The sequence below is a fragment of the Myiozetetes cayanensis genome, unplaced genomic scaffold (genome assembly GCF_022539395.1).
Source record: "Myiozetetes cayanensis isolate MyiCay16 unplaced genomic scaffold, myiCay2020 scf577, whole genome shotgun sequence".
In the NCBI taxonomy this organism is placed as follows: Eukaryota; Metazoa; Chordata; class Aves; order Passeriformes; family Tyrannidae; genus Myiozetetes; species Myiozetetes cayanensis.
Window position 1 is genome coordinate 1 of NW_026087828.1, and position 25,842 is coordinate 25,842.

Here is a 25,842-nt window from a genome sequence, read left to right on the forward strand (position 1 = left end):
TGGCTCTTCCACGAGTACAACGCGTTCCTGGCGCGGGAGCCGCGGCCGCCGGCGGGCCCCGAGCGCTACGACGAGTGCCTGATCGGGCTGCTGGGGGGCTGCAGGAGAAACCTGACCAGAAGGATGGGTAATGGGGTCACTGGGACAGGATGGGGTCACTGGGATGGGTAATGGGGACGATGGGATGGGATGGGATGGGATGGGATGGGATGGGATGGGATGGGGCTATGACGAGTGCCTGATCGGGCTGCTGGGGGGGCTGCAGGAGAAACCAGACCAGAAGGATGGGTAGGACAGGGACAGGGACACTGGGATGGGATGGGATGGGATGGGATGGGATGGGATGGGATGGGATGGGATGGGGCTACGACGAGTGCCTGATCGGGCTGCTGGGGGGGCTGCAGGAGAAACCCGACCAGAAGGATGGGTAATGGGGTCACTGGGATGGGATGGGGACATTGGGATGGGATGGGATGGGATGGGCTATGACGAGTGCCTGATCGGGCTGCTGGGGGGCTGCAGGAGAAACCAGACCAGAAGGATGGGTAATGGGGACACTGGGACAGGATGGGGACACTGGGATGGATGGGATGGGATGGGATGGGATGGGATGGGGACATTGGGATGGGGCTATGACGAGTGCCTGATCGGGCTGCTGGGGGCTGCAGGAGAAACCGACCAGAAGGATGGGTAGGACAGGGACAGGGACATGGGGACACTGGGATGGGATAGGGACACTGGGATGGGATGGGATGGGATGGGATGGGATGGGATGGGGCTACGACGAGTGCCTGATCGGGCTGCTGGGGGGCTGCAGGAGAAACCAGACCAGAAGGATGGGTAGGACAGGGACAGGGACACTGGGATGGGATGGGATGGGATGGGATGGGATGGGATGGGATGGGATGGGATGGGGCTATGACGAGTGCCTGATCGGGCTGCTGGGGGGGCTGCAGGAGAAACCCGACCAGAAGGATGGGTAATGGGGTCACTGGGATGGGATAGGGACATTGGGATGGGATGGGATGGGATGGGGCTATGACGAGTGCCTGATCGGGCTGCTGGGGGGGCTGCAGGAGAAACCAGACCAGAAGGATGGGTAATGGGGACACTGGGACAGGATGGGGACACTGGGATGGGATGGGATGGGATGGGATGGGATGGGATGGGGACATTGGGATGGGGCTATGACGAGTGCCTGATCGGGCTGCTGGGGGGGCTGCAGGAGAAACCCGACCAGAAGGATGGGTAGGACAGGGACAGGGACATGGGGACACTGGGATGGGATGGGATGGGATGGGATGGGATGGGATGGGATGGGATGGGATGGGATGGGGCTACGACGAGTGCCTGATCGGGCTGCTGGGGGGGCTGCAGGAGAAACCAGACCAGAAGGATGGGTAGGACAGGGACAGGGACACTGGGATGGGATGGGATGGATGGGATGGGATGGGATGGGATGGGGACATTGGGATGGGGCTATGACGAGTGCCTGATCGGGCTGCTCAGGGGGCTGCAGGAGAAACCTGACCAGAAGGATGGGTAATGGGGACACTGGGATGGGATGGGATGGGATGGGATGGGATGGGCTGGGATGGGATGGGATGGGATTGATGGGATGGGGCTATGACGAGTGCCTGATCGGGCTCCTGGGGGGGCTGCAGGAGAAACCTGACCAGAAGGATGGGTAATGGGGACACTGGGATGGGATGGGATGGGATGGGATGGGATGGGGACATTGGGATGGGATGGGATGGGATGGGATGGGGATGGGATGGGATGGGGACATTGGGATGGGATGGGATGGGATGGGATGGGATGGGATGGGATGGGATGGGATGGGATGGGATGGGATGGGGTGGGATGGGATGGGATGGGATGGGATGGGATGGGATGGGATTGATGGGATGGGATGGGATGGGATGGGATGGGATGGGATGGGGCTATGACGAGTGCCTGATCGGGCTGCTGGGGGGGCTGCAGGAGAAACCAGACCAGAAGGATGGGTAGGACAGGGACAGGGACACTGGGATGGGATGGGATGGGATGGGATGGGATGGGATGGGTAATGGGGACACTGGGATGGGATAGGGACACTGGGATGGGATGGGTTTATGACGAGTGCCTGATCGGGCTCCTGGGGGGACTGCAGGAGAAACCAGACCAGAAGGATGGGTAATGGGGACACTGGGGTGGGATGGGGACACTGGGATGGGATGGGATGGGATGGGATGGGATGGGATGGGATGGGATGGGATGGGGCTATGACGAGTGCCTGATCGGGCTGCTGGGGGCTGCAGGAGAAACCAGACCAGAAGGATGGGTAATGGGGTCACTGGGATGGGATGGGATGGGATGGGATGGGATGGGATGGGATGGGATGGGATGGGATGGGGCTATGACGAGTGCCTGATCGGGCTCCTGGGGGGGCTGCAGGAGAAACCCGACCAGAAGGATGGGTAGGACCTGGACAGGGACATGGGGACAGGATAGGGACATTGGGATGGGATGGGATGGGATTGATGGGATGGGATAGGATGGGGACGATGGGATGGGGACACTGGGGTGGGATGGGGACACTGGGGTGGGATGGGGACACTGGGATGGGATAGGGCCACTAGGGATGTTTTGGGTCCACCAGGGATGTTTTGGGGTCCCCAGGGATGTCACCCCCGGTGTCCCCTGTGTCCCCAACCCCCAATGACACCCCGTGTCCCCCACACCCCAATGACACCCTGTGTCCCCCTGTGTCCCCAAACCCCAATGACACCCCTGTGTCCCCACACCCGGTGACCCCCAGTGTCCCCACACCCCGGTGACCCCCAGTGTCCCCCTACCCCAGTGACCCCCTGTGTCCCCCTGCCCCAGTGACCCCCGGTGTGCTCCCCACCCTGGTGACCCCCAGTGTCCCCACACCCGGTGACCCCTGTGTCCCCCCTGCCCCAGTGACCCCCTGTGTCCCCCTGTCCCGGTGACCCCCTGGTGTCCCCCCTGCCCCAGTGACCCCCAGTGTCCCCCACACCCCGGTGACCCCCTGTGTCCCCCCTGCCCGGTGACCCCCAGTGTCCCCACACCCCAGTGAACCCCTGGTGACCCCCACCCCAATGACACCCTCGGTGACCCCCTGGTGTCCCCCACCCCCTGGTGATCCCCTGGTGTCCCCCTGTCCCGGTGACCCCCTGGTGTCCCCCTGCCCCGGTGACCCCCCGTGTCCCCCACACCCCGGTGACCCCCAGTGTCCCCCTTGCCCGGTGACCCCCAGTGTCCCCTTGCCCGGTGACCCCCAGTGTCCCCACACCCCAGTGACCCCTGGTGACCCCCACACCCCGGTGACCCCTGGTACCCCCACACCCGGTGACCCCCTGGTGTCCCCTGACACCCCTGTGACCCCCCTGGTGTCCCCACACCCTGGTGACCCCCTGTGTCCCCACACCCCAGTGACACCCCCAGTGACCCCTGTGTCCCCACACCCGATGACCCCCGGTGTCCCCACACCCCAATGACACCCCCTAGTGTCCCCACACCCAATGACACCCCTGGTGTCCCCCCTGCCCAGTGACCCCCTGTGTCCCCCACCCCCAGTGACCCCCTGTGTCCCCCACACCCCAGTGACCCCCTGTGTCCCCACACCCCAGTGACCCCTGTGTCCCCACACCCCAATGACACTCCTGGTGTCCCCACACCCCAATGACACCTGGTGTCCCCCCGTGTCCCCACCCCTGGTGACCCCCTGTGTCCCCAAGCCCCAGTGGCCCCCCGGTGTCCCCACACCCCGGTGACCCCCAGTGTCCCCACACCCCGGTGACCCCCTGTGTCCCCCGCCCTAGTGACCCCCCTGGTGCTCCCCCTGTCCCTAGTGACCCCCTGTGTCCCCACACCCCAGTGACCCCCAGGTGTCCCCCACACCCCAGTGACCCCCTGTGTCCCCCCCGGTGTCCCCCACACCCCAGTGACCCCCCATTGTCCCCCAAGCCCCAATGACACCCCCTGGTGTCCCCACCCCCTGGTGACCCCCCAGTGTCCCCCCACCCCTGGTGACCCCCCATTGTCCCCCACCCGGTGACCCCCTGTGTCCCCCTGCCCCAGTGACCCCTGGTGTCCCCCACACCCCAATGACACCCTCGGTGACCCCTAGTGTCCCCCACGCCCTGGTGATCCTGGTGTCCCACCTGCGGTGACCCCCTGGTTGTCCCCACACCCCAGTGACCCCCTGTGTCTCCCACACCCAATGGCCCCCGGTGTCCCCACTGCCCCAGTGACCCCTGGTGTCCCCACACACCCCAATGACACCCTGGTGTCCCCCGTATCCCCACACCGGTGACCCCCCTGTGTCCCCCCTGCCCCGGTGACCCCCTGTGTCCCCCACACCCCAGTGAACCCCTGGTGTCCCCACACCCTGGTGATCCCCCTGTCCCCAAGCCCCCAGTGACCCCATTGTCCCCCTCTGCCCCAGTGACCCCTAGTGTCCCCCACACCGGTGACCCCCGTGTCCCCTGCCCCCAGGATCTTCACCAAGGTGGTGCTGGAGGCCCCGCTCATCACCGAGAGCGCCCTCGAGGTCATCCGCCAAGTACTGCGAGGACGAGGTGGGCACCTTGGGGACACCCCCGGGCTGGGGGTCACAGCCCTGGAGGACACCCCAGGGGACCATCCCTGTGCCCCAGGCCGCACCTGCCTGGGCATGTGCACGCTGAGGACCTGATCTTCAAGCGGCTCGTGGCAGTTCCAGTACCTGCACGTGCTGCTCGACCTCAGCCCCACTGAGAAGGACAAGGTGGGGGCATGGGGGTCCCCAACCTGGGGGGGATCCGTAGGGTGGGAGATCCATGGGCGGAGGAGATCCATGGGTGGAGATATTCTGGGGTGGGAGATCTCTGGGGTAGAGAGTCTGTGGGGTGGGAGATCCATGAGGTGGGACATTGTGGGATGGGAGATTTGGGGGTGGGATGTTGTGGAGGGAGATTTCTGGGCGGGGATGTTGTGGGGTGGGGAGATTTCTGGGGTGGGATGTTGTGGGAGTGGAGATTTCTGGGGTGGGAGATTTCTGGGGTGGGATGTTGTGGGGTGGGAGATTTGGGGTGGGATATTCTGGGGACACTGGGGTGGGATGGGGACACTGGGATGGGATAGGGCCACTAGGGATGTTTTGGGTCCACCAGGATGTTTGAGGGTCCCCAGGGATGTCACCCCCAGTGTCCCCTGTTCAACCCCCAGTGACACCCCTGGTGTCCCCACACCCAGCACCCCTGTCCCCCTGCCTGGTGACCCCCTGGTGTCCCCCACCCCGGTGACCCCCAGTGTCCCCCCACCGGTGACCCCCGTGTCCCCCTGCCCCAGTGACCCCCTGTGTCCCCCACCGGTGACCCCTGGTGTCCCCCTGTCCCCAGTTCGGTGTCCCCAAGCCCCAGTGACCCTGGTGTCCCCCCTGTCCCAGTGACCCCCGGTGTCCCCAAGCCCCAGTGACACCCTGGTGTCCCCCTGCCAGTGACACCCCCTGTCCCCACCCCCAGTGACCCCAGGTGTCCCCCTGTCCCCAGTGACCCCCAGTGTCCCCCACCCCGGTGACCCCGGTGTCCCCCTGTCCCCAGTGACCCCAGTGTCCCCCACCCCAGTGACCCCCAGGTGTCCCCTATGTCCCCACCCCCTGGTGATCCCCCTGGTGTCCCCCTGTCTGTGACCCCCTGTGTCCCCACACCTGGTGACCCCATGTGTCCCCCCTGCCCCGGTGACCCCCTGGTGTCCCCCCTGTCCCCAGTGACCCCCGGTGTCCCCACACCCCAATGACACCCTAGTGACCCCCTGGTGTCCCCCACCCCTGGTGATCCCTGGTGTCCCCCTGTCCCGGTGACCCCCTGGTGTCCCCACACCCTGGTGACCCCCTGTGTCTCCCACACCCCAGCCAGCCCCCGGTGTCCCCCACCCCAGTGACCCCCTGGTGTCCCCCACCCAGTGACCCCCTGGTGCCCCCACACCCCAGTGACACCCTAGTGCCCCCCACACCCCAATGACACCCCTGGTGTCCCCATATCCCCCACCCGGTGACCCCCTGTGTCCCCCCAGTGACTCCCGGTGACACCCGGTGACCCTGGTGCCCCCACACCCAGTGAACCCCTGGTGCCCCCACACCCAATGACACCTGGTGTCCCCCATGTCCCCAGCCCCAGTGACCCCCATGGTGTCCCCCTGTCCCGCCCCAGTGACCCCCTGGTGTCCCCCACACCCCCAGTGACCCCCTGTGTCCCCCTGCCCCCAGGATCTTCACCAAGGTGGTGCTGGAGGCCCCGCTCATCACCGAGAGCGCCCTCGAGGTCATCCGCAAGTACTGCGAGGACGAGGTGGGCACCTTGGGGACACCCCCGGGGCTGGGGGGGGGTCACAGCCCCCGGGGACACCCCCAGGGACCATCCCCTGTGCCCCCAGAGCCGCACCTACCTGGGCATGTCCACGCTGAGGGACCTGATCTTCAAGCGGCCCTCGCGGCAGTTCCAGTACCTGCACGTGCTGCTCGACCTCAGCTCCCACGAGAAGGACAAGGTGGGGGGCCATGGGGGTCCCCAGCCTGGGGGGAGATCCATGGGGTGGGAGATCCATGGGGTGGGAGATCCATGGGGTGGGATATTTCTGGGGTGGGAGATCTCTGGGGTGGGAGATCTGTGGGGTGGGAGATCCATGGGGTGGGACATTGTGGGATGGGAGATTTCTGGGGTGGGATGTTGTGGAGGGGAGATTTCTGGGCGGGATGTTGTGGGGTGGGAGATTTCTGGGGTGGGATGTTGTGGGTGGGAGATTTCTGGGGTGGGAGATTTCTGGGAGTGGGAGATTTCTGGGTGGGATGTTGTGGGGTGGGAGATTTCTGGGGTGGGATATTCATGGGGTGGGAGATCTCTGGGGTGGGAGATCTCTGGGGTGGGAGATTTCTGGGGTGGGAGATTTCTGGGGTGGGGCGTTATGGGGTGGGAGATCATGGGGTGGGAGATCTCTGGGGTGGGAGATTTCTGGGGTGGGATATTCATGGGGTGGGATATTCGTGGGGTGGGAGATCCATGGGGTGGGAGATCCATGGAGTGGGAGATCCATGGGGTGGGAGATCCATGGGGGGAGATCCATGGGGTGGGAGATCCCTGGGATGGGGCCGTTGTGGGGTGGGACATCCATGGGGTGGGGAGATCTGTGGGGTGGGAGATCTGTGGGGTGGGAGATCTGTGGGGTGGGAGATTTCTGGGGTGGGAGATTTCTGGGGTGGGAGATTTCTGGGGTGGGAGATTTCTGGGGTGGGATGTTGTGGGGTGGGAGATTTCTGGGGTGGGATGTTGGAGGGGAGATTTCTGGGGTGGGATGCTGTGGTGGGGGGAGATCTTGGGATGGGAGATCTCCGGGGTGGGACATTGTGGGGTGGGAGATCTGTGGGGTGGGACATTGTGAGTGGCAGATCTCTGGGGTGGCAGATCTCCGGGGTGGGACATTGTGGGTGGCAGATCTCCGGGGTGGGGCCGTTGTGGGGTGGCAGATCTGAGGGGTGGCAGATCTCCAGGGTGCAGATCTGTGGGGTGGGACCATTGGGGTGGCAGATCTGTGGGGTGGCAGATCTGTGGGGTGGGGCCGTTGTAGGGTGGCAGATCTCTGGGGTGGCAGATCTGTGGGGTGGGACCGTTGTGGGATGGCAGATCTGTGGGGTGGGACCGTTGTGGGGTGGCAGATCTCCAGGGTGGCAGATCTCCGGGGTGGGGCCGTTGTGGGTGGGAAATCTCTGGGGTGGGACACTGTGGGACGTTGTGGGTGGGAGATCTGTGGGGTGGGAGATCTGTGGGGTGGGAGATCTGTGGGGTGGGAGATCTGTGGGGTGGGACATTGTGAGTAGCAGATCTCCGGGGTGGGACATTGTGGGGTGGGAGATCTCCAGGGTGGCAGATCTCCGGGGTGGCAGATCTCCGGGCTGGGAGATCTCTGGGGTGGGATGTTGTGAGTGGCAGATCTCTAGGGTGGCAGATCTCCGGGGTGGGACACTGTGGGACATTGTGGGGTGGGAGATCTCCGGGGTGGGACATTGTGGGTGGCAGATCTGTGGGGTGGGACATTGTGGGTGGCAGATCTCTGGGGTGGCAGATCTCTGGGGTGGGACACTGTGGGACATTGTGGGTGGGAGATCTCTGGGGTGGGACATTGTGGGACATTGTGGGTGGCAGATCTCTGGGGTGGGGCCGTTGTGGGGTGGCAGATCTCCAGGGTGGCAGATCTGTGGGGTGGGACGTTGTGGGTGGCAGATCTGTGGGGTGGGGACACTGTGGGACATTGTGGGTGGCAGATCTGTGGGGTGGGGCCGTTGCAGGCACCCTGAGTGCCGCTGTGCCCCCAGGTGAGGCAGCAGGCCCTGTGGGTGGCAGATCTGTGGGGTGGCAGATCTGTGGGGTGGCAGATCTGTGGGGTGGCAGATCTGTGGGGTGGCAGATCTCCGGGGTGAGGCCGTTGCAGGCACCCTGAGTGCTGCTGTCCCCCCAGGTGAGGCAGCAGGCCCTGTGAGTGGCAGATCTGTGGGGTGGGACATTGTGGGACATTGTGGGTGGGAGATCTGTGGGGTGGGGACACTGTGGGACATTGTGGGTGGCAGATCTGTGGGGTGGGACATTGTGGGTGGCAGATCTCTGTGGTGGGGCCGTTGCAGGCACCCTGAGTGCCGCTGTGCCCCCAGGTGAGGCAGCAGGCCCTGTGAGTGGCAGATCTGTGGGGTGGGACGTTGTGGGTGGCAGATCTGTGGAGTGGGGCCATTGCAGGCACCCTGAGTGCTGCTGTCCCCCCAGGTGAGGCAGCAGGCCCTGTGAGTGGCAGATCTGTGGGGTGGCAGATCTGTGGGGTGGCAGATCTGTGGGGTGAGGCCGTTGCAGGTACCCTGAGTGCCGCTGTGCCCCCAGGTGAGGCAGCAGGCCCTGCTGTTCATCAAGCGCATGTACGAGAAGGAGCAGCTGAGGGAGTACGTGGAGAAGTTCGCCCTCAATTACCTGCAGCTCCTCGTGCACCCCAACCCCCCCTCCGTGCTCTTCGGGGCCGACAAGGACACAGGTGACACGGGGGGGGCGTCCATGGGGTGGGACATCCATGGGGTGGGACATCCATGGGGGGGGAGATTTCTGGGCTGGGATGTTGTGGGGGGAGATCTCTGGGATGGGAGATCTTGGGTGGGAAATTGTGGGGTGGGAGATCCTTTGGGGTGGGAGATCCTTTGGGGTGGGAGATCCTTTGGGGTGGGAGATCCTTTGGGATGGGAGATCTTTAGGGTGGGAGATCCTTTGGGATGGGAGATCCTTTGGGATGGGAGATCTTTAGGGTGGGAGATCCTTTGGGGTGGGAGATCTTTAGGGTGGGAGATCCTTTGGGGTGGAGATCTTTAGGGTGGGAGATCTTGGGATGGGAGATCCTTGGGGTGGGACATTGTGGGGTGGGGGCACTGTGGGACGTTGTGGGGTTGGAGATCTCTGGGGTGGGGAGATCTCCTTGTGCCACCCCCCAAGCTGGTGTCCCTCCCCAGTCTGGTGTCACACCCCCATTCTGGTGTCACACCCCCATTCTGGTGTCACACCTGATGTCACACCCCCAATCCAGTGTCACACCCCCCAATCCAGTGTCACACCCCCAATCCGGTGTCACACCTGATGTCACACCCCTGTTCTGGTGTCACACCCCCCAATCCAGTGTCACACCTGATGTCACACCCCCCAATCCAGTGTCACACCTGATGTCACACCCCCATTCTGGTGTCACACCCCATTCGGCAGTGTCACACCTGATGCCTACACCTCAATCCAGTGTCACACCCCCCAATCCAGTGTCACACCCCCAATCCGGTGTCACACCTGATGTCACACCCCAATCCAGTGTCACACCCCTGTTTGGTGTCCCCTCAGAGGTGGCAGCGCCCTGGACGGAGGAGACGATCCGGCAGTGCCTGTACCTGTACCTGGCACTGCTGCCCCTCAATCACCCCCCAATCCGGTGTCACACCCCAATCCAGTGTCACACCCCCATTCCGGTGTCACACCTGATGTCACACCCCTGTCCTGATGTCACACCCCTGTCCTGGTGTCCCCTCAGAGGTGGCAGCCCCCTGGACAGAGGAGACGATCCGGCAGTGCCTGTACCTGTACCTGGCACTGCTGCCCCTCAATCACCCCCCAATCCGGTGTCACACCTGATGTCACACCCCTGTTCTGGTGTCACACCCCCAATCGGTGTCACACCCCCATTCTGGTGTCACACCCCTTGGCCCGGTGTCCCCTCAGAGGTGGCAGCCCCCTGGACGGAGGAGACGATCCGGCAGTGCCTGTGCCTGTACCTGCCCCTCAAACACCCCCCAATCCAGTGTCACACCCCCATTCTGGTGTCACACCCCTGTTTGGTGTCCCCTCAGAGGTGGCAGCCCCCTGGACGGAGGAGACGATCCGGCAGTGCCTGTACCTGTACCTGGCGCTGCTGCCCCTCAATCACCGGCTGATCCACGAGCTGGCGGCCGTCTACACCGAGGCCATCGCCGACATCAAACGCACCGTGCTCAGGGTCATCGAGCAGCCCGTGAGCTGGGGGACATGGGGGGGACATCAGGGGGAATGGGGACACTGGGGACATGGGGACACTGGGGACATGGGGACACAGGGACATGGGGACACAGGGACGTGGGGACACCGAGGGCATCGCTGACATCAAACGCACCGTGCTCAGGGTCATCGAGCAGCCTGTGAGAGAGGGGACAGTGGGGACAATGGGGACATTGGGGACACAGGGACAATGGGGACATGGGGACACCGTGCTCAGGGTCATCGAGCAGCCCATGAGAGGGGGGACAGTGGGGACAGTGGGGACACGGGGACATTGGGGACAGTGGGGACAGTGGGGACACCGGGGACATTGGGGATGCTGCGGACCCTGGGGACAGTGGGGACCCTGGGGACACTGGGGACATTGGGGACCCTGGGGACCTTGGGGACATCAGGGTGTCCCCGTTGTCCCAGATCTGCAGGATGGGCATGAACTCACCTGGGGGTGCTTGGGGACCCTGGGGACCTTGGGGACACTGGGGACATCAGGGTGTCTCTGGTGACAGATCCATGGGATGGGCATGAACTCCCCTGGGGTGATTGGGTACCCTGGGGACATTGGGGACCCTGGGGACATTGGGGACATTGGTGTGTCCCTGGTGACAGATCCGTGGGATGAACATGAACTCCCCTGGGTACCCTGGGGACATTGGGGACCCTGAGGACCTTGGGGACATCGGTGACATCAGGGTGTCTCTGGTGACAGATCCGTGGGATGGGCATGAACTCCCCGGAGCTGCTGCTGCTGGTGGAGAACTGTCCCAAGGGCGCTGAGACCCTCGTGACGCGCTGCCTGCACAGCCTCACCGACAAGGGTGGGCACTGGGAGGGACTGGGAGGGCACTGGGAGGGCACTGGGAGGGACTGGGGGCACTGGGAGGGACTGGGGGGGTGCTGGGAGGGCACTGGGGGGGAACTGTCCCAAGGGCGCCGAGACCCTCGTGACGCGCTGCCTGCACAGCCTCACCGACAAGGGTGGGCACTGGGGGCACTGGGAGGGACTGGGGGGGTGCTGGGAGGGCACTGAGGGCACTGGGAGGGTACTGGGTGGGCACTGGGGGGATGCTGGGGCACTGGGAGCACTGGGAGGGCACTGGGAGGGCACTGGGGGCAGTGGGGGAACTGTCCCAGGGGCGCCGAGACCCTCGTGACGCGCTGCCTGCACAGCCTCACCGACAAGGGTGGGCACTGGGGGCACTGGGAGGGACTGGGGGGACTGGGTGGGCACTGGGGGGAGCTGGGGGCACTGGGAGCACTGGGAGGGCACTGGGGGGGAACTGTCCCAAGGGCGCCAAGACCCTCGTGACGCGCTGCCTGCACAGCCTCACCGACAAGGGTGGGCACTGGGAGGGCACTGGGAGGGACTGGGGGCACTGGGAGGGCACTGGGGGCACTGGGAGGGGTCAGTGGGGGTTACTGGGGGTCACTGGTGTGTCCCTGTCCCCACAGTGCCCCCCTCCCCCGAGCTGGTGCGCCGGGTGCATGACCTGTACTGGGAGGGATCAGGGGTCACTGGGGGTTACTGGGAGCACTGGGAGCACTGTCTCTGGGATGTTACTGGTCTGTCATTGTCCCCGCAGTGCCCCCCTCCCCCGAGCTGGTGCGCCGGGTGCGTGACCTGTACTGGGAGGGATCAGGGGTCACTGGGGGTTACTGGGATGTTACTGAGGGTTACTGGACTGTCACTGGGGGTCACTGGTCTGTCCCTGTCCCCGCAGTGCCCCCTCCCCCGAGCTGGTGCGCCTGGTGCGTGACCTGTACTGGGAGGGATCAGGGGTCACTGGGGGTCACTGGGGGTTACTGGGATGTTACTGAGGGTTACTGGGATGTCACTGGGGGTTACTGGGATGTCACTGGTCTGTCCCTGTCCCCGCAGTGCCCCCCTCCCCCGAGCTGGTGCGCCTGGTGCGTGACCTGTACTGGGAGGGATCAGGGGTCACTGGGGGTCACTGGGGGTTACTGGGCTGTCACTGAGGGTTACTGGGATGTCACTGGGGGTCACTGGTCTGTCCCTGTCCCCGCAGTGCCCCCCTCCCCTGAGCTGGTGCGCCGGGTGCGTGACCTGTACTGGGAGGGATCAGGGGTCACTGGGGGTTACTGGGCTGTTACTGAGGGTTACTGGGATGTCACTGGGGGTCACTGGGATGTCACTGGTGTGTCCCTGTCCCCGCAGTGCCCCCCTCCCCTGAGCTGGTGCGCCGGGTGCGTGACCTGTACCACAAGCGCCTGCCGGACGTTCGGTTCCTCATCCCCGTCCTCAACGGGCTCGAGAAGGTCGGGACGTGCCCTCTGTCACCTCGTGTCACCTGTGTCACCCCTGTCCCCTCTGTGTCCCCTCTGTGTCACCTCCGTGTCCCCTCTGTGTCACCTGTGTCACCTATGTCACCTCCTGTCACCTCCTGTCCCCTCTGTGTCCCCTCTGTGTCACCTCCTGTCCCCTCTGTGTCCCCTCTGTCACCTCTGTGTCACCTGTGTCCCCCTGTCACCTCTGTGTCACCTCTGTGTCACCTCCTGTAACCTCTGTTCTCTCTGTCACCTCTGTGCTCTCTGTGTCACCTCTGTCACCTCCTGTCACCTCTGTGTCACCTCTGTGTCACCTGTGTCACCCCTGTCACCTCTGTGTCACCCCTGTCACCTCCTGTCCCCTCTGTGTCCCCTCTGTGTCACCTCCTGTCCCCTCTGTGTCACCTCCTGTCACCTCTGTCCCCTCTGTGTCCCCTCTGTCACCTCTGTCACCTCTGTGTCACCTCTGTCCCCTCCTGTCCCCTCTGTGTCCCCTCTGTCCCCTCTGTGCCCCTCCTGTCCCCTCCTGTCCCTTCCTGTCCCCTCTGTGTCCTCTCCTGTCCCCTCTCTGTGTGTCCCTGTGTGTCCCCTGTGTGTCCCCTGTGTGTCCTGTGTGTGTCCCCTGTGTGTCCCCTGTGTGTCCTGTGTGTGTCCCCTGTGTGTCCTGTGTGTGTCCCCACGGTGTCCCCATGGTGTCCCCTGTGTGTCCCCTGTGTGTCCCCTGTGTGTCCCCTCTGTGTGTCCCCTCTGTGTCCCCTCTGTCCCCTCTCTGTGTCCCCTGTGTCCCCCCTGTGTCCCCACGGTGTCCCCGTGGTGTCCCGTCTGATGGGCGCTGTTTTGGGGCAGAAAGAGGTGATTCAGGCGCTGCCCAAACTCATCAAACTCAACCCCATCGTGGTCAAGGAGGTTTTCAATCGACTGCTGGGGACACAGCACGGTGAGGGGACAACCTGGGGACACCATGGGGACACCATGGGGACATGGGGACAGTGTGGGGACATGGGGACACAGCATGATGAGGGGACACCGTGGGGACACCATGGGGACACCGTGGGGACATGGGGACACCATGGGGACATGGGGACACCATGGGGACATGGGGACAAGCTGGGGACAATGAGGGACATGGGGACAGGCTGGGGACACAGCAGTGAGAGGACAGCCTAGGGACACCATGGGGACAATGAGGGACATGGGGACACAGCACGGTGAGGGGACAGCCTAGGGACACCATGGGGACAATGAGGGGACATGGGGACAGTCTGGGGACCATGTGGGGACATGGGGACAGTGAGGGGACACAGCGCAGTGAGGGGACATGGGGACAGCATGGGGACAGTGTGGGACATCCCCGGGATGGGACATCCCCAGGGTGGGGACAGTGTGCGACATCCCTGGGGACAGTCCCAGTGCTCACCAAGGGGACAGGGGACATCCCTGGGGGTGGGACATCCCCGGGGTGGGGACAGTTTGGGACATCCCTGGGGGTGGGACATCCCTGGGGTGGGGACAGTTTGGGACATCCCTGGGGGACATCCCTGGGGGTGGGACATCCCTGGGGACAGTCCCAGTGCTCATCATGGGGACATCCCTGGGGTGGGGACAGTGTGCGACATCCCTGGGGACAGTCCCAGTGCTCACCAAAGGGGGACAGGGTGGGACATCCCTGGGGGTGGGGACAGGGTGGGACATCCCTGGGGTGGGGACAGTTTGGGACATCCCTGGGGGACAACCCTGGGGGTGGGACATCCCTGGGGACAGTCCCAGTGCTCACCATGGGGACAGGGGACATCCCTGGGGGTGGGGACAGGGTGGGACATCCCCGGGGTGGGGACAGTTTGGGACATCCCTGGGGGACATCCCTGGGGGTGGGACATCCCTGGGGACAGTCCCAGTGCTCACCATGGGGACAAGGGACATCCCTGGGGGTGGGGACAGGGTGGACATCCCTGGGGGACATCCCTGGGGTGGGACATCCCTGGGGACAGTCCCAGTGCTCACCATGGGGACATCCCTGGGGTGGCACCTCCCCGGGGGTGGGGACAGTGTGGGACATCCCTGGGGGTGGGGACAGTGTGGGCCATCCCTGGGGGACATCTCTGGGGTGGGGACAGTGGCCCTGTCCCCTCACAACCTCTGGACGTGTCCCCCTGTCCCCTCACCCCACCCCCGTGTGTCCCTCTGTGTCCCCTGTCCCCACACTGCCCCCGGGTTTCCCCCTGTCCCCTCACCCCCTGGATGTCCCCCCTATCCCCCTGTCCCCCCTGTGTCCCCCCTGTCCCCCCTGTCCCTTCACACCCCCGTGTCCCCCCTGTCCCCTCACCCCCTGTGTGTCCCCCCTGTCCCCTGACCCCTCTGGGTGTGCCCCCCTGTCCCCTCACCCCCCTGTCCCCACCCTGTCCCCTCACCCCCATGTGTCCCTCTGTGCCCCCTGTCCCCACACTGCCTCCGGGTGTCCCCCCTGTCCCCTCACTTCCCCTGTGTCCCCCTGTCCCCTCACCCCCCTGATCCCCCTGTCCCCTGACCCCGGTGTCTCCCCATGTCCCCCCTGTCCCCTCACCCCCTGTGTCCCCTGTCCCCACCTCCCCTGTGTGTCCCCTGTCCCTTCACCCCTGTCCCCTGTCCCCCCTGTCCCTCACCCCTGGGTGTCCCCTCCCCCTCACTCCGGGTGTCCCCTGACCCCCCCCATCCCCGCAGGTGACGGCTCGTCCTCGGTGTCTCCGCTGAACCCGGGGGAGCTCTTGGTGGCCCTGCACAACATCGACTCCAGCAAGTGTGACATGAAATCCATCATCAAGGGTGCGTGGGGACAGCGGGGGGACATCCAGGGGGGAGCCACTTCCTCCCTTCCCACCCCAAAATTCCCCCCGGAATTCCCCCCACCCGGAGCTCGTCCCGTGCTCCGAGCAGCCTCGTGGGGGAACTCCTGGGGATGATTCCTGGGGGTGATTCCCAGGGATAATTCCCAGGGATCATTCTTGGTGCTGATTCCCAGGGGTGACTCCCAGGGATAATTCCTGGGGGTGATTCCTGGGGGTGATTCCCAGGGATAATTCCCAGGGATCATTCTTGGTGCTGATTCCTGGTGCTGATTCCTGGTGCTGATTCCCAGGGGTGACTCCCAGGGATAATTCCCAGGGGTGATTCCCAGTGGGCGATTCTCGAGGGTGATTCCCAGGGATAATTCCCTGTTGTTTTCCCCCCAGCCACCAACCTGTGCTTTGCTGAGCGCAATGTGTACACCCTGGGGGTGATTCCTGGGGGTGGGGGTGATTCCCAGGGATAATTCCCATGGATAATTCCCTGTTTTCCCCGCAGCCACCAACCTGTGCTTCGCTGAGCGCAATATGTACACCCTGTGGGTCATTCCCATGGATAATCCCTGTTGTTTTCCCTGTTGTTTTCTCCACAGCCACCAACCTGTGCTTTGCTGAGCGCAATGTGTACACCCTGGGGGTCATTCCCATGGATAATTCCCATGGATAATCCCTGTTTTCTCCCCAGCCACCAACCTGTGCTTTGCTGAGCGCAATGTGTACACCCCAGGGATCATTCCCATGGATAATCCCTGTTGTTTTCCCTGCAGCCACCAACCTGTGCTTTGCTGAGTGCAATGTGTACACCCTGGGGGTGATTCCCAGGGATAATTCCCATGGATAATTCCCTGTTGTTTTCCCCCCAGCCACCAACCTGTGCTTTGCTGAGCGCAATGTGTACACATCAGAGGTGTTGGCCGTGGCGCTGCAGCAGCTGCTGGAGCAGAACCCCCTGCCCGTGCTGCTGATGAGAACTGTCATACAGGCCCTGGCATCGTATCCTCGCCTGGGGGGCTTTGTGATGAATGTCCTGTCCAGGCTGATCATGAAACAGGTATGGGTGTGTCTGTCTGTCCATCATCCATCTGTGTGTGTGTCCATGTGTGTGTCCATCCCTGCCCGTGCTGCTGATGAGAACTGTCATACAGGCACTGGCATCCTATCCTCGCCTTGGGGGGTTTGTGATGAATGTGCTCTCCAGGCTGATCATGAAACAGGTCAGTGTGTCCATCTGTGTGTCCATCTGTCCATCTGTGTGTCCATCTGTCCATGTGTGTGTCCCTGCCCGTGCTGCTGATGAGAACTGTGATACAGGCACTGGCATCGTACCCACGCCTGGGGGGGTTTGTGATGAACGTGCTGTCCAGGCTCATCATGAAACAGGTATGTGTGTCCATCTGGGTGTCCATCTGTGTGTCCATCTGGGTGTCCATCTGTCTGGGTGTCCATCTGTCCATCTGTGTGTCCATCTGGGTGTCCCCCCCACCTGGGAGGCTTCATCACGACCGTGCTGTCCCGGCTCATCATCAGACAGGTCAGGGTGTCTGTGTGTCCATTTGTCCTTCTGCCTGTCCATCTGTCCTTGTGTGTCCATCTGGGTGTGTGTCCATCTGGGTGTCCATCTGTGTGTCCATCTGTGACCCCCCCAGGTGTGGAAGCACCCCAAGGTGTGGGAGGGGTTCATCAAGTGCTGTCAGCGCACCCTGACCCCTGAGTGACCCCTGAGTGACCCTGAGTGACCCCTGTGACCCTGAGTGACCCCTGAGTGACCCCATTGACCCCTGAGTGACCCCACTGACCCCTGAGTGACCCTGAGTGACCCTGAGTGACCCCATTGACCCCTGAGTGACCCCTGAGTGTCCCCCCAGGTGTGGAAGCACCCCAAGGTGTGGGAGGGGTTCATCAAGTGCTGTCAGCGCACCCTGACCCCTGAGTGACCCCTGAGTGACCCTGAGTGACCCCATTGACCCCTGAGTGACCCCATTGACCCCTGAGTGACCCCATTGACCCCCCCAGGTGTGGAAGCACCCCAAGGTGTGGGAGGGTTCATCAAGTGCTGTCAGCACCCTGACCCCTGAGTGACCCCTGAGTGACCTGAGTGACCCACCTGGTGACCCCTGAGTGACCCTGAGTGACCCTGAGTGACCCTGGTGACCCATTGACCCCTGAGTGACCTCTGAGTGTCCCCCAGGTGTGGAAGCACCCCAGGTGTGGGAGGGGTTCATCAAGTGCTGTCAGCGCACCCTGACCCCTGAGTGACCCTGTGTGACCCCATTGACCCCTGAGTGACCCTGAGTGACCCCTGAGTGACCCCAGTGACCCCTGAGTGACCCCTGAGTGTCCCCCCAGGTGTGGAAGCACCCCAAGGTGTGGGAGGGGTTCATCAAGTGCTGTCAGCGCACCCTGACCCCTGAGTGACTCTGATGACCTGAGTGACCCTGACTGACCCTGAGTGACCCTGAGTGACCCCATTGACCCTGAGTGACCCTGAGTGACCCCATTGACCCCTGAGTGACCCTGACTGACCCTGAGTGACCCCATTGACCCCTGTGTGACCCTGAGTGACCCCTGAGTGACCCTGAGTGACCCCGAGTGACCCTGTGTGACCCCTGAGTGACCCCTGAGTGACCCCATTGACCCTGTGTGACCCCATTGACCCTCAGCCCCCCAGGTGTGGAAGCACCCCAAGGTGTGGGAGGGTTCATCAAGTGCTGTCAGCGCCCTGACCCTGAGTGACCCTGAGTGACCCTGAGTGACCCCTGAGTGACCCTGAGTGACCCCATTGACCCCTGAGTGACCCTGAGTGTCCCCCCCAGGTGTGGAAGCACCCCAAGGTGTGGGAGGGGTTCATCAAGTGCTGTCAGCGCACCCTGACCCCTGAGTGACCCTGTGTGACCCTGACTGACCCCATTGACCCCTGAGTGACCCCTGAGTGACCCTGAGTGACCCCAGTGACCCCTGAGTGACCCCTGAGTGACCCCTGAGTGTCCCCCCAGGTGTGGAAGCACCCCAAGGTGTGGGAGGGGTTCATCAAGTGCTGTCAGCGCACCCTGACCCCTGAGTGACCCTGTGTGACCCCTGAGTGACCCCATTGACCCCTGAGTGACCCCTGAGTGACCCCTGAGTGACCCCTGAGTGACCCCTGAGTGACCCTGTGTGACCCCTGAGTGACCCCATTGACCCCTGAGTGACCCTGAGTGACCCCTGAGTGACCCCATTGACCCCTGAGTGACCCCTGAGTGTCCCCCCAGGTGTGGAAGCACCCCAAGGTGTGGGAGGGGTTCATCAAGTGCTGTCAGCGCACCCTGACCCCTGAGTGACCCTGACTGACCCTGAGTGACCCCTGACTGACCCTGAGTGACCCCTGAGTGACCCCATTGACCCCTGAGTGACCCTGAGTGACCCCATTGACCCCTGAGTGACCCTGACTGACCCTGAGTGACCCCATTGACCCCTGAGTGACCCTGTGTGACCCCATTGACCCCTGAGTGACCCCATTGACCCCTGAGTGACCCTGACTGACCCTGAGTGACCCTGAGTGACCCCATTGACCCCTGAGTGACCCTGTGTGACCCTGTGTGACCCCTGAGTGACCCCATTGACCCCTGAGTGACCCCTGAGTGACCCCATTGACCCCTGAGTGACCCCTGTGACCCTGTGTGACCCCATTGACCCCTGAGTGACCCCTGAGTGACCCCATTGACCCCTGAGTGACCCCTGAGTGACCCCTGAGTGTCCCCCCAGGTGTGGAAGCACCCCAAGGTGTGGGAGGGGTTCATCAAGTGCTGTCAGCGCACCCTGACCCCTGAGTGACCCTGAGTGACCCTGAGTGACCCCATTGACCCCTGAGTGACCCCATTGACCCCCCCTCCCCAGGTGTGGAAGCACCCCAAGGTGTGGGAGGGGTTCATCAAGTGCTGTCAGCGCACCCTGACCCCTGAGTGACCCCATTGACCCCTGAGTGTCCCCCCAGGTGTGGTAGCACCCCAAGGTGTGGGAGGGGTTCATCAAGTGCTGTCAGCGCACTCGCCCCCAGTCGTTCCCGGTGGTCCTGCAGTTGCCCCCCCCCCAGCTCGCCGCCGTCTTCGAGAAGTGCCCCGAGCTGAGGGAGCCCCTGCTGGCCCACGTCAGGGCCCTCACCCCACACCAGGTGTTTGGGGGGTTATTTGGGGTCTGGGGGGTTATTTGGGGAGCCCCTGCTGGCCCACGTCAGGGCCCTCACCCCTCACCAGGTGTTTATGGGGGTTATTTCGGGTTATTTGGGGTTATTTGGGGTTATTTGGGGAGCCCCTGCTGGCCCATGTCAGGGCCCTCACCCCTCACCAGGTGTTTATGGGGTTTATTTGGGGTTATTTGGGGTCTGGGGGGGTTATTTCGGGGTTATTTGGGAGCCCCTGCTGGCCCACGTCAGGGCCCTCACCCCACACCAGGTGTTTATGGGGTTATTTGGGGTTATTTGGGGTCTGGGGGGGTTATTTGGGGTTATTTGGGGAGCCCCTGCTGGCCCACGTCAGGGCCCTCACCCCACACCAGGTGTTTGGGGGGTTTATTTGGGGTTATTTGGGGTTATTTGGGGTCTGGGGGGTTATTTGGGGAGCCCCTGCTGGCCCACGTCAGGGCCCTCACCCCACACCAGGTGTTTGGGGGGCTATTTGGGGTCTGGGGGGGTTATTTGGGGTTATTTGGGGAGCCCCTGCTGGCCCACGTCAGGGCCCTCACCCCACACCAGGTGTTTATGGGGTCTGGGGGGGTTATTTGGGGTCTGGGGGGGTTATTTGGGGTTATTTGGGAGCCCCTGCTGATCTACGTCAGGGGCCCTCACCCCACACCAGGTGTTTATGGGGTTTATTTGGGTTGTATTTGGGGTCTGGGGGATTGATTGGGAGCCCTGCTGGCCCACGTCAGGGCCCTCACCCCACACCAGGTGTTTGGGGGCTATTTGGGGTCTGGGGGTTATTTGGGGTTATTTGGGGAGCCCCTGCTGGCCCACGTCAGGGCCCTCACCCCACACCAGGTGTTTATGGGGTTTATTTGGGGTTATTTGGGGTTATTTGGGGTTATTTGGGAGCCTGCTGCTCACGTCAGGGCCCTCACCCCACACCAGGTGTTTATGGGGTTTATTTGGGGTTATTTGGGGTTATTTGGGGTTATTTGGGGAGCCCCTGCTGGCCCACGTCAGGGCCCTCACCCCACACCAGGTGTTTATGGGGTTATTTGGGGTTATTTGGGGTCTGGGGGGGTTATTTGGGGTTATTTGGGGAGCCCCTGCTGGCCCACGTCAGGGCCCTCACCCCACACCAGGTGTTTGGGGGGTTATTTGGGGTTATTTGGGGTCTGGGGGGTTATTTGGGGTTATTTGGGGTTATTTGGGGTCTGGGGGGTTATTTGGGGTCTGGGGGGTCATTTGGGGAGCCTCTGCTGGCCCACGTCAGGGGTCCCTGGGGTTCTGGGGGTCCCTGGGGTTCGGGGGTTCTAGGGGCTTCTGGGGGTCTGAGCTGTGTTTAACCCCTCCTCCCCAGCAAGCGCACATCCCCTGGGGGTTCTGGGGGTCCTGGGGGCTCTGGGGGTCGTGGGGGGTTCTGGGGGTTTCTGGGGGTCTCTGAGGTTTTTAACCCCTCTCCCCCAGCAAGCGCACATCCCCGGGGTGGTCCGTGGGGGTTTCTGGGGGTCCCTGGGGTCCTGGGGGCTCTGGGGGTCGTGGGGCTCTGGGGGTCCTGGGGGTCTCTGAGGTTTTAACCCCCTCCCCCCAGCAGCGCACATCCCCTCTCCACCATGGCCGTGCTCGAGGCCTCCGCTCGCCACGACCCCGGGAGGGACCCCGGGAGAGGTGAGGGGGGCCTTGGGGGGCACCTGGGACCACCCAAAGGGGAGGGAACCCCTGGGACCACCCAAAGGGGAGGGGAGGGACCACTTGGGGGAGAGACAGGGTGACCTCCTGGGACCATTTGTGGGGGGCGGGGGGCACCTGGGACCCCTTGGGTGGGGGAGGGACCCCCTGGGACCACCTGAGGTGGGGAGGACAGGGTGACCCCAAGGAGGTGAGGGGATCAGGGATGACCCCCTGGGACCATCTGGGGGTCAGGGGTGACCCCTGGGACCACCCGGGAGGGGGAAAGGGGGACCCCCTGGGACCACCCAAAGAGGGGGGTACACAGAGGGGTGGGGAGGGTCAGGGGTGCCCCAGCCCAGCTGGGGGAGCTGTGTGTGGGGGGTAGGGGGTCAGGGGGCCCCCAAGTCCCTCATTTACACCCCCTCCCCCCAGGAGAAGCCCCCAAGAGACCCCCGAGGAGGAGCCCAAGGCCAAGGGGGGCAGCACCCCAGCCCCGGGGGTCCCAGCTCAGGCTCCTCCCCCAGAGGCCCCCGGAGCTGGGGGGCAGGGGGCCGATTGGAGCCCCCATCTTCATCAGCGTCCCGAGGATGAGGAGAGCTCGGGGGAGGGTCCCCCTGACGCCACCCTGGACCCTCGTGGGACCCCCAAGGTAGGTGACCCCCAATCTCCCCAGTCCCCTCTGACCCCGTTTTGGGGGTGGGGGCCATTTCTGACCCCCTCAATGTTTGTGACCCCCCAATCTCCCCAGTCCTCTGACCCCCGTTTTTTGGGGGGCATTCTGACCCTCCCTCAATGTTTGTGACCCCCTCTCAATATCTGCTAGTCCCTCTGACCCCCTCTGACCCCTTTTTTTTTGGGGTGGGGGGCCATTTCGACCCACCTCCCAATATTTGTGACCCCCAGCATTTGTGATCCCCCAGCCCCTGTGACCCCCTTTTTGGGGGTGGGGGGCTATTTCTGACAACCCCCACTCAATGTTTGTGACCCCCCAGTCCCCTCTGACCCCCTTTTTTTTGGGGTGGGGGGCCATGTCTGACCCCTCCCCCAATGTTTGTGACCCCCAATATTTTGGCCGCCCCCAAACACCCCATGAACCCCCTTTTAGGGGTGGGGGGCCATTTCTGACCCCCCTCCCAATATTTGTGATCACCCCTCAATGTTTGCTGACCCCTTTTAGAGGTGGGGGCCATTCTGACCCCCATCACAATGTTTGTGACCCCCCTCCAATGTTTGTGACCCCCAATATTTGTGACCCCCAGTTTGTGACCCCCCAACCCCAGCCCCTGTGACCCCCTTTTAGGGGGTGGGAACCATTCTTCACCCCAATATTTGTGACACCCCCATGTTTGTGACCCTCCCCCTCCAATGTTTGTAACCCCCACCCTCTGTGACCCCCTTTTTAGGGGGTGGGGAACCATTCTGATCCCCCTCAATATCTGTAACTCCCCCAATCTTTGTAACCCCAAAATTTGTGCCCCCTCACCTTTTGGGGGTGTTGAGAGGAGGTGACACCCAAATGTCTGACACCCCCCTTTCTCTCCCCCAGGACCCCCCGCAGGCTCAGGGCCCCCTCCAGGCCCCCAGAGCCGCCCCTCCCGGCAGCCCCACTGGGCCCCTGGGCACGCAGGCCGAGGGCCCCGGGGGCTCGCCATCCCCCAGGCCCACCGAGGGGCTGAGGGGTGGAGGCCCCGACCCTCCCCCAGGGACCCCGGACCCCCGAGGGGGCTCAATAAAGGCGTGGGAGGGAGCTTTGGGGGGCGTGTCTGATTGTGGGGGCAGGGGCCTGGGAGGGAAGGGGCGGGGCTTGAGGTCATGGGGGCGGGGCTTCATCTCAGGGGCAGGGCTTGAGCGGCAGGGGCGGGGCTTGGGCCTTTTGGGGGCTGGGTGACCCCTCCCCCTCTGTGAGAGAGCCCCACCCCCAAAGCCCCCTCGTGGGGTGACTCAGGACCCCCCAAAAAAAACCAGGCTGGGGGCTTTGAGGCGACCCCGTATGGGGTGACCCCCTCTATGGAAGACCCCCAAGGTCCCCCAAAATGACCAATCCCCCAATTCCCCGTGGGACCCCCTGGATGGGGCAGGGGGCTTCACTCCCCTCCCCACAAAGCCAGACCAAGGGGGCTTTGAGGTGACCCCCATGTGGGGTGACCCCCTCATGAGAAGACCCCCCAAGGCCCCCAGGACCCCCAAAATTTCAAATCTCCCCCATTCCCTGTGGACCCCCTGGATGGGGCAGGGGTTCACTTCCCAAAAAAAAAAACCCGAGGCGGTGGGAGGGGAGGGGAGGGTTTGAGGCTCCCACTTTATTGGGGAGGGGCTCTTGGGGGCTCTGGGGGGGTCACAGGAGCGGGGGGGCCTCGCTGGGCTCCTCCTCGTCGAAATATTTCTCCTCCTCGTCGCGGGCCACGATGTCCAGGTTGTCCAGATCGGGGTTCTCGTCCACCTGGCTGCGATTTGGGGGGGTTTTGGGGGGTCCTGAGGGGTTCTGGGGGGGCCCCCAAGGGCTTGGAATCCCCCTTGGGGTCCCCCTTTCCTCTTGGGGTCCCCTCCGGGGCTTTTGGGGTCCAGCTCGGGGTTCTCATCCACCTGGCTGCGATTTTGGGGAGGTTTTGGGGGGTCCCCTGAGGGATTTGGGGTCCCTTTCCTTCCCCCCCGGGGGTTTTGGGGTCCAGCTCAGGGTTTTTGTCCATCTGGCTGTGATTTTGGGGGGGTCCCTTGAGGGTTTTGGGTCCCCTTTGGGGTCCCTTTCCTTCCCCCCTGAGGGTTTTGGGGTCCAGCTCTGGGTTTTCATCCACCTGGCTGCGATTTTGGGGGGTTTTCAGGGGTTCTGGGGGGCCCCCCAAGGGATTTGGGCTCCCTTTCCTTCCCCCCCGGGGGTTTGGGGTCCAGCTCTGGGTTTTCATCCACCTGGCTTCGATTTTGGGGGGTCCTGGGGGGCCCCCCTAGGGCTTTGGGTTCACCTTGGGGTCCCTTCCCTTCCCCCCCGAGGGTTTTGGGGTTCCTCTTCTGGGATTTCCCACTCCTCCCTCAGGATTTTGGGGTCTCCCTGGATTTTTGGGGTCTCCCTCTGGTTTTTGGGGTCTCCCTCTAGGTTTTGGGGTCCCCTTCGATGTTTTTGGGGTCCCTCCTTGGCTTTTGGGATCCCCTGCTGGTTTTTGGGGTCCCTCCTTACCCTCTGGTACCCCCCACTTTCCCCCCAGGATTTTGGGGTTTCCCCTTGTTTTTGGGGTCCCCCCGCGGGTTTTTGGGGTCCCCCTCGATGTTTTTGGGGTCCTCCCGCGGGTTTTTGGGGTCCCCCTCGATGTTTTTGAGGTCCCCCTCGATGTTTTTGGGGTCCCCCTCGGTGTTTTTGGGGTCTCCCCTTGTTTTTGGAGTCCCCCCGCGAGTTTTTGAGGTCCCCCCCGGGTTTTGGGGTCACCCTCGATGTTTTTGAGGTCCCCCTCGGTGTTTTTGGGGTCCCCCCGCGGGTTTTTGGGGTCCCCCTCGATGTTTTTGGGGTCCCCCCGCGGGTTTTTGGGGTTCCCCCGGGTTTTGGGGTCCCCCTCGGTGTTTTTGGGGTCCCCCCGCGGATTTTTGGGGTCTCCCCCTGGTTTTTGGGGTCCCCCCTCGGGTTTTTGAGGTCCCCCTCGATGTTTTTGGGGTCCCCCTCGATGTTTTTGGGGTCCCCCCGCGGGTTTTTGTGCTCACCTGTAGTCGAAGTCGGGCTCGAGCCCGTCCAGGAACCTCTGGTACATCCTGGTGGCGAATTCCCGGCGCAGCATTTCCAGCTCCGCCTCGGCCGGGACCCGCCCTGCGGCCTCCCCTCCCCTCCTCGTCCTCTTCCTCCTCCTCCTCCTCCTCCTCTTCCTCCCCTGGGGACCCCAAAACGTCAGGAACCCCAAATTCCCCTTTGGGATTTCCCCCTCCCCCGTTTCTCCCGGGATTTTGGGGTCCCTCCCATTCCTGTTTGGGGTCACCCCATGAGGTTTTGGGGTCTCTTCATCCTCATCCTCCTCTTCCTCCTCCTCCTCCCCTGGGCACCCCAAAACCTCAGGAACCCCAAATTGCCCTCTGGGATTCCCCCGTTCCCACGTTTCTCCCGGGATTTTGGGGTCAATCCCAGGGTTTTGGGGTCTCTTCCTCCTCCCCCTCCTCATCATCCTCCTCCTCCTCTTCCTCCTCCACTTCTTCTTCCCCCCCTGGGGACCCCAAAACGTCGGGAACCCCAAATTCCCCTTTGGGATTTCCCCCTCCCCCCGTTTCTCCCAGGATTTTGGGGTCAATCCCAGGGTTTTGGGGTCTCTTCCTCCTCCTCCTCCTCCTCCTCTTCCTCCCCTGGGGACCCCAAAACATC

At 63.4% G+C, this 25,842-nt stretch overlaps 1 protein-coding gene across 1 annotated transcript; it reads left to right on the plus strand.

Annotated features, from left to right (window-relative positions):
* Window positions 1–3: 3 nt before the first annotated feature.
* Window positions 4–22,268, plus strand: LOC126650187 (symplekin-like; the record flags this gene model as incomplete). The annotated part of the gene is made up of 16 exons (XM_050334720.1): window positions 4–78; window positions 378–427; window positions 6,254–6,335; window positions 6,421–6,534; window positions 8,907–9,054; window positions 10,400–10,560; window positions 11,290–11,398; window positions 12,757–12,857; window positions 13,713–13,803; window positions 15,564–15,665; window positions 16,549–16,736; window positions 17,332–17,349; window positions 19,674–19,832; window positions 21,202–21,213; window positions 21,443–21,509; window positions 22,261–22,268. Coding segments are annotated over 16 exons (1,485 nt in total), but the record flags the coding sequence as incomplete, so codon positions are not given.
* Between the last annotated feature and the right edge of the window lie 3,574 nt (window positions 22,269–25,842).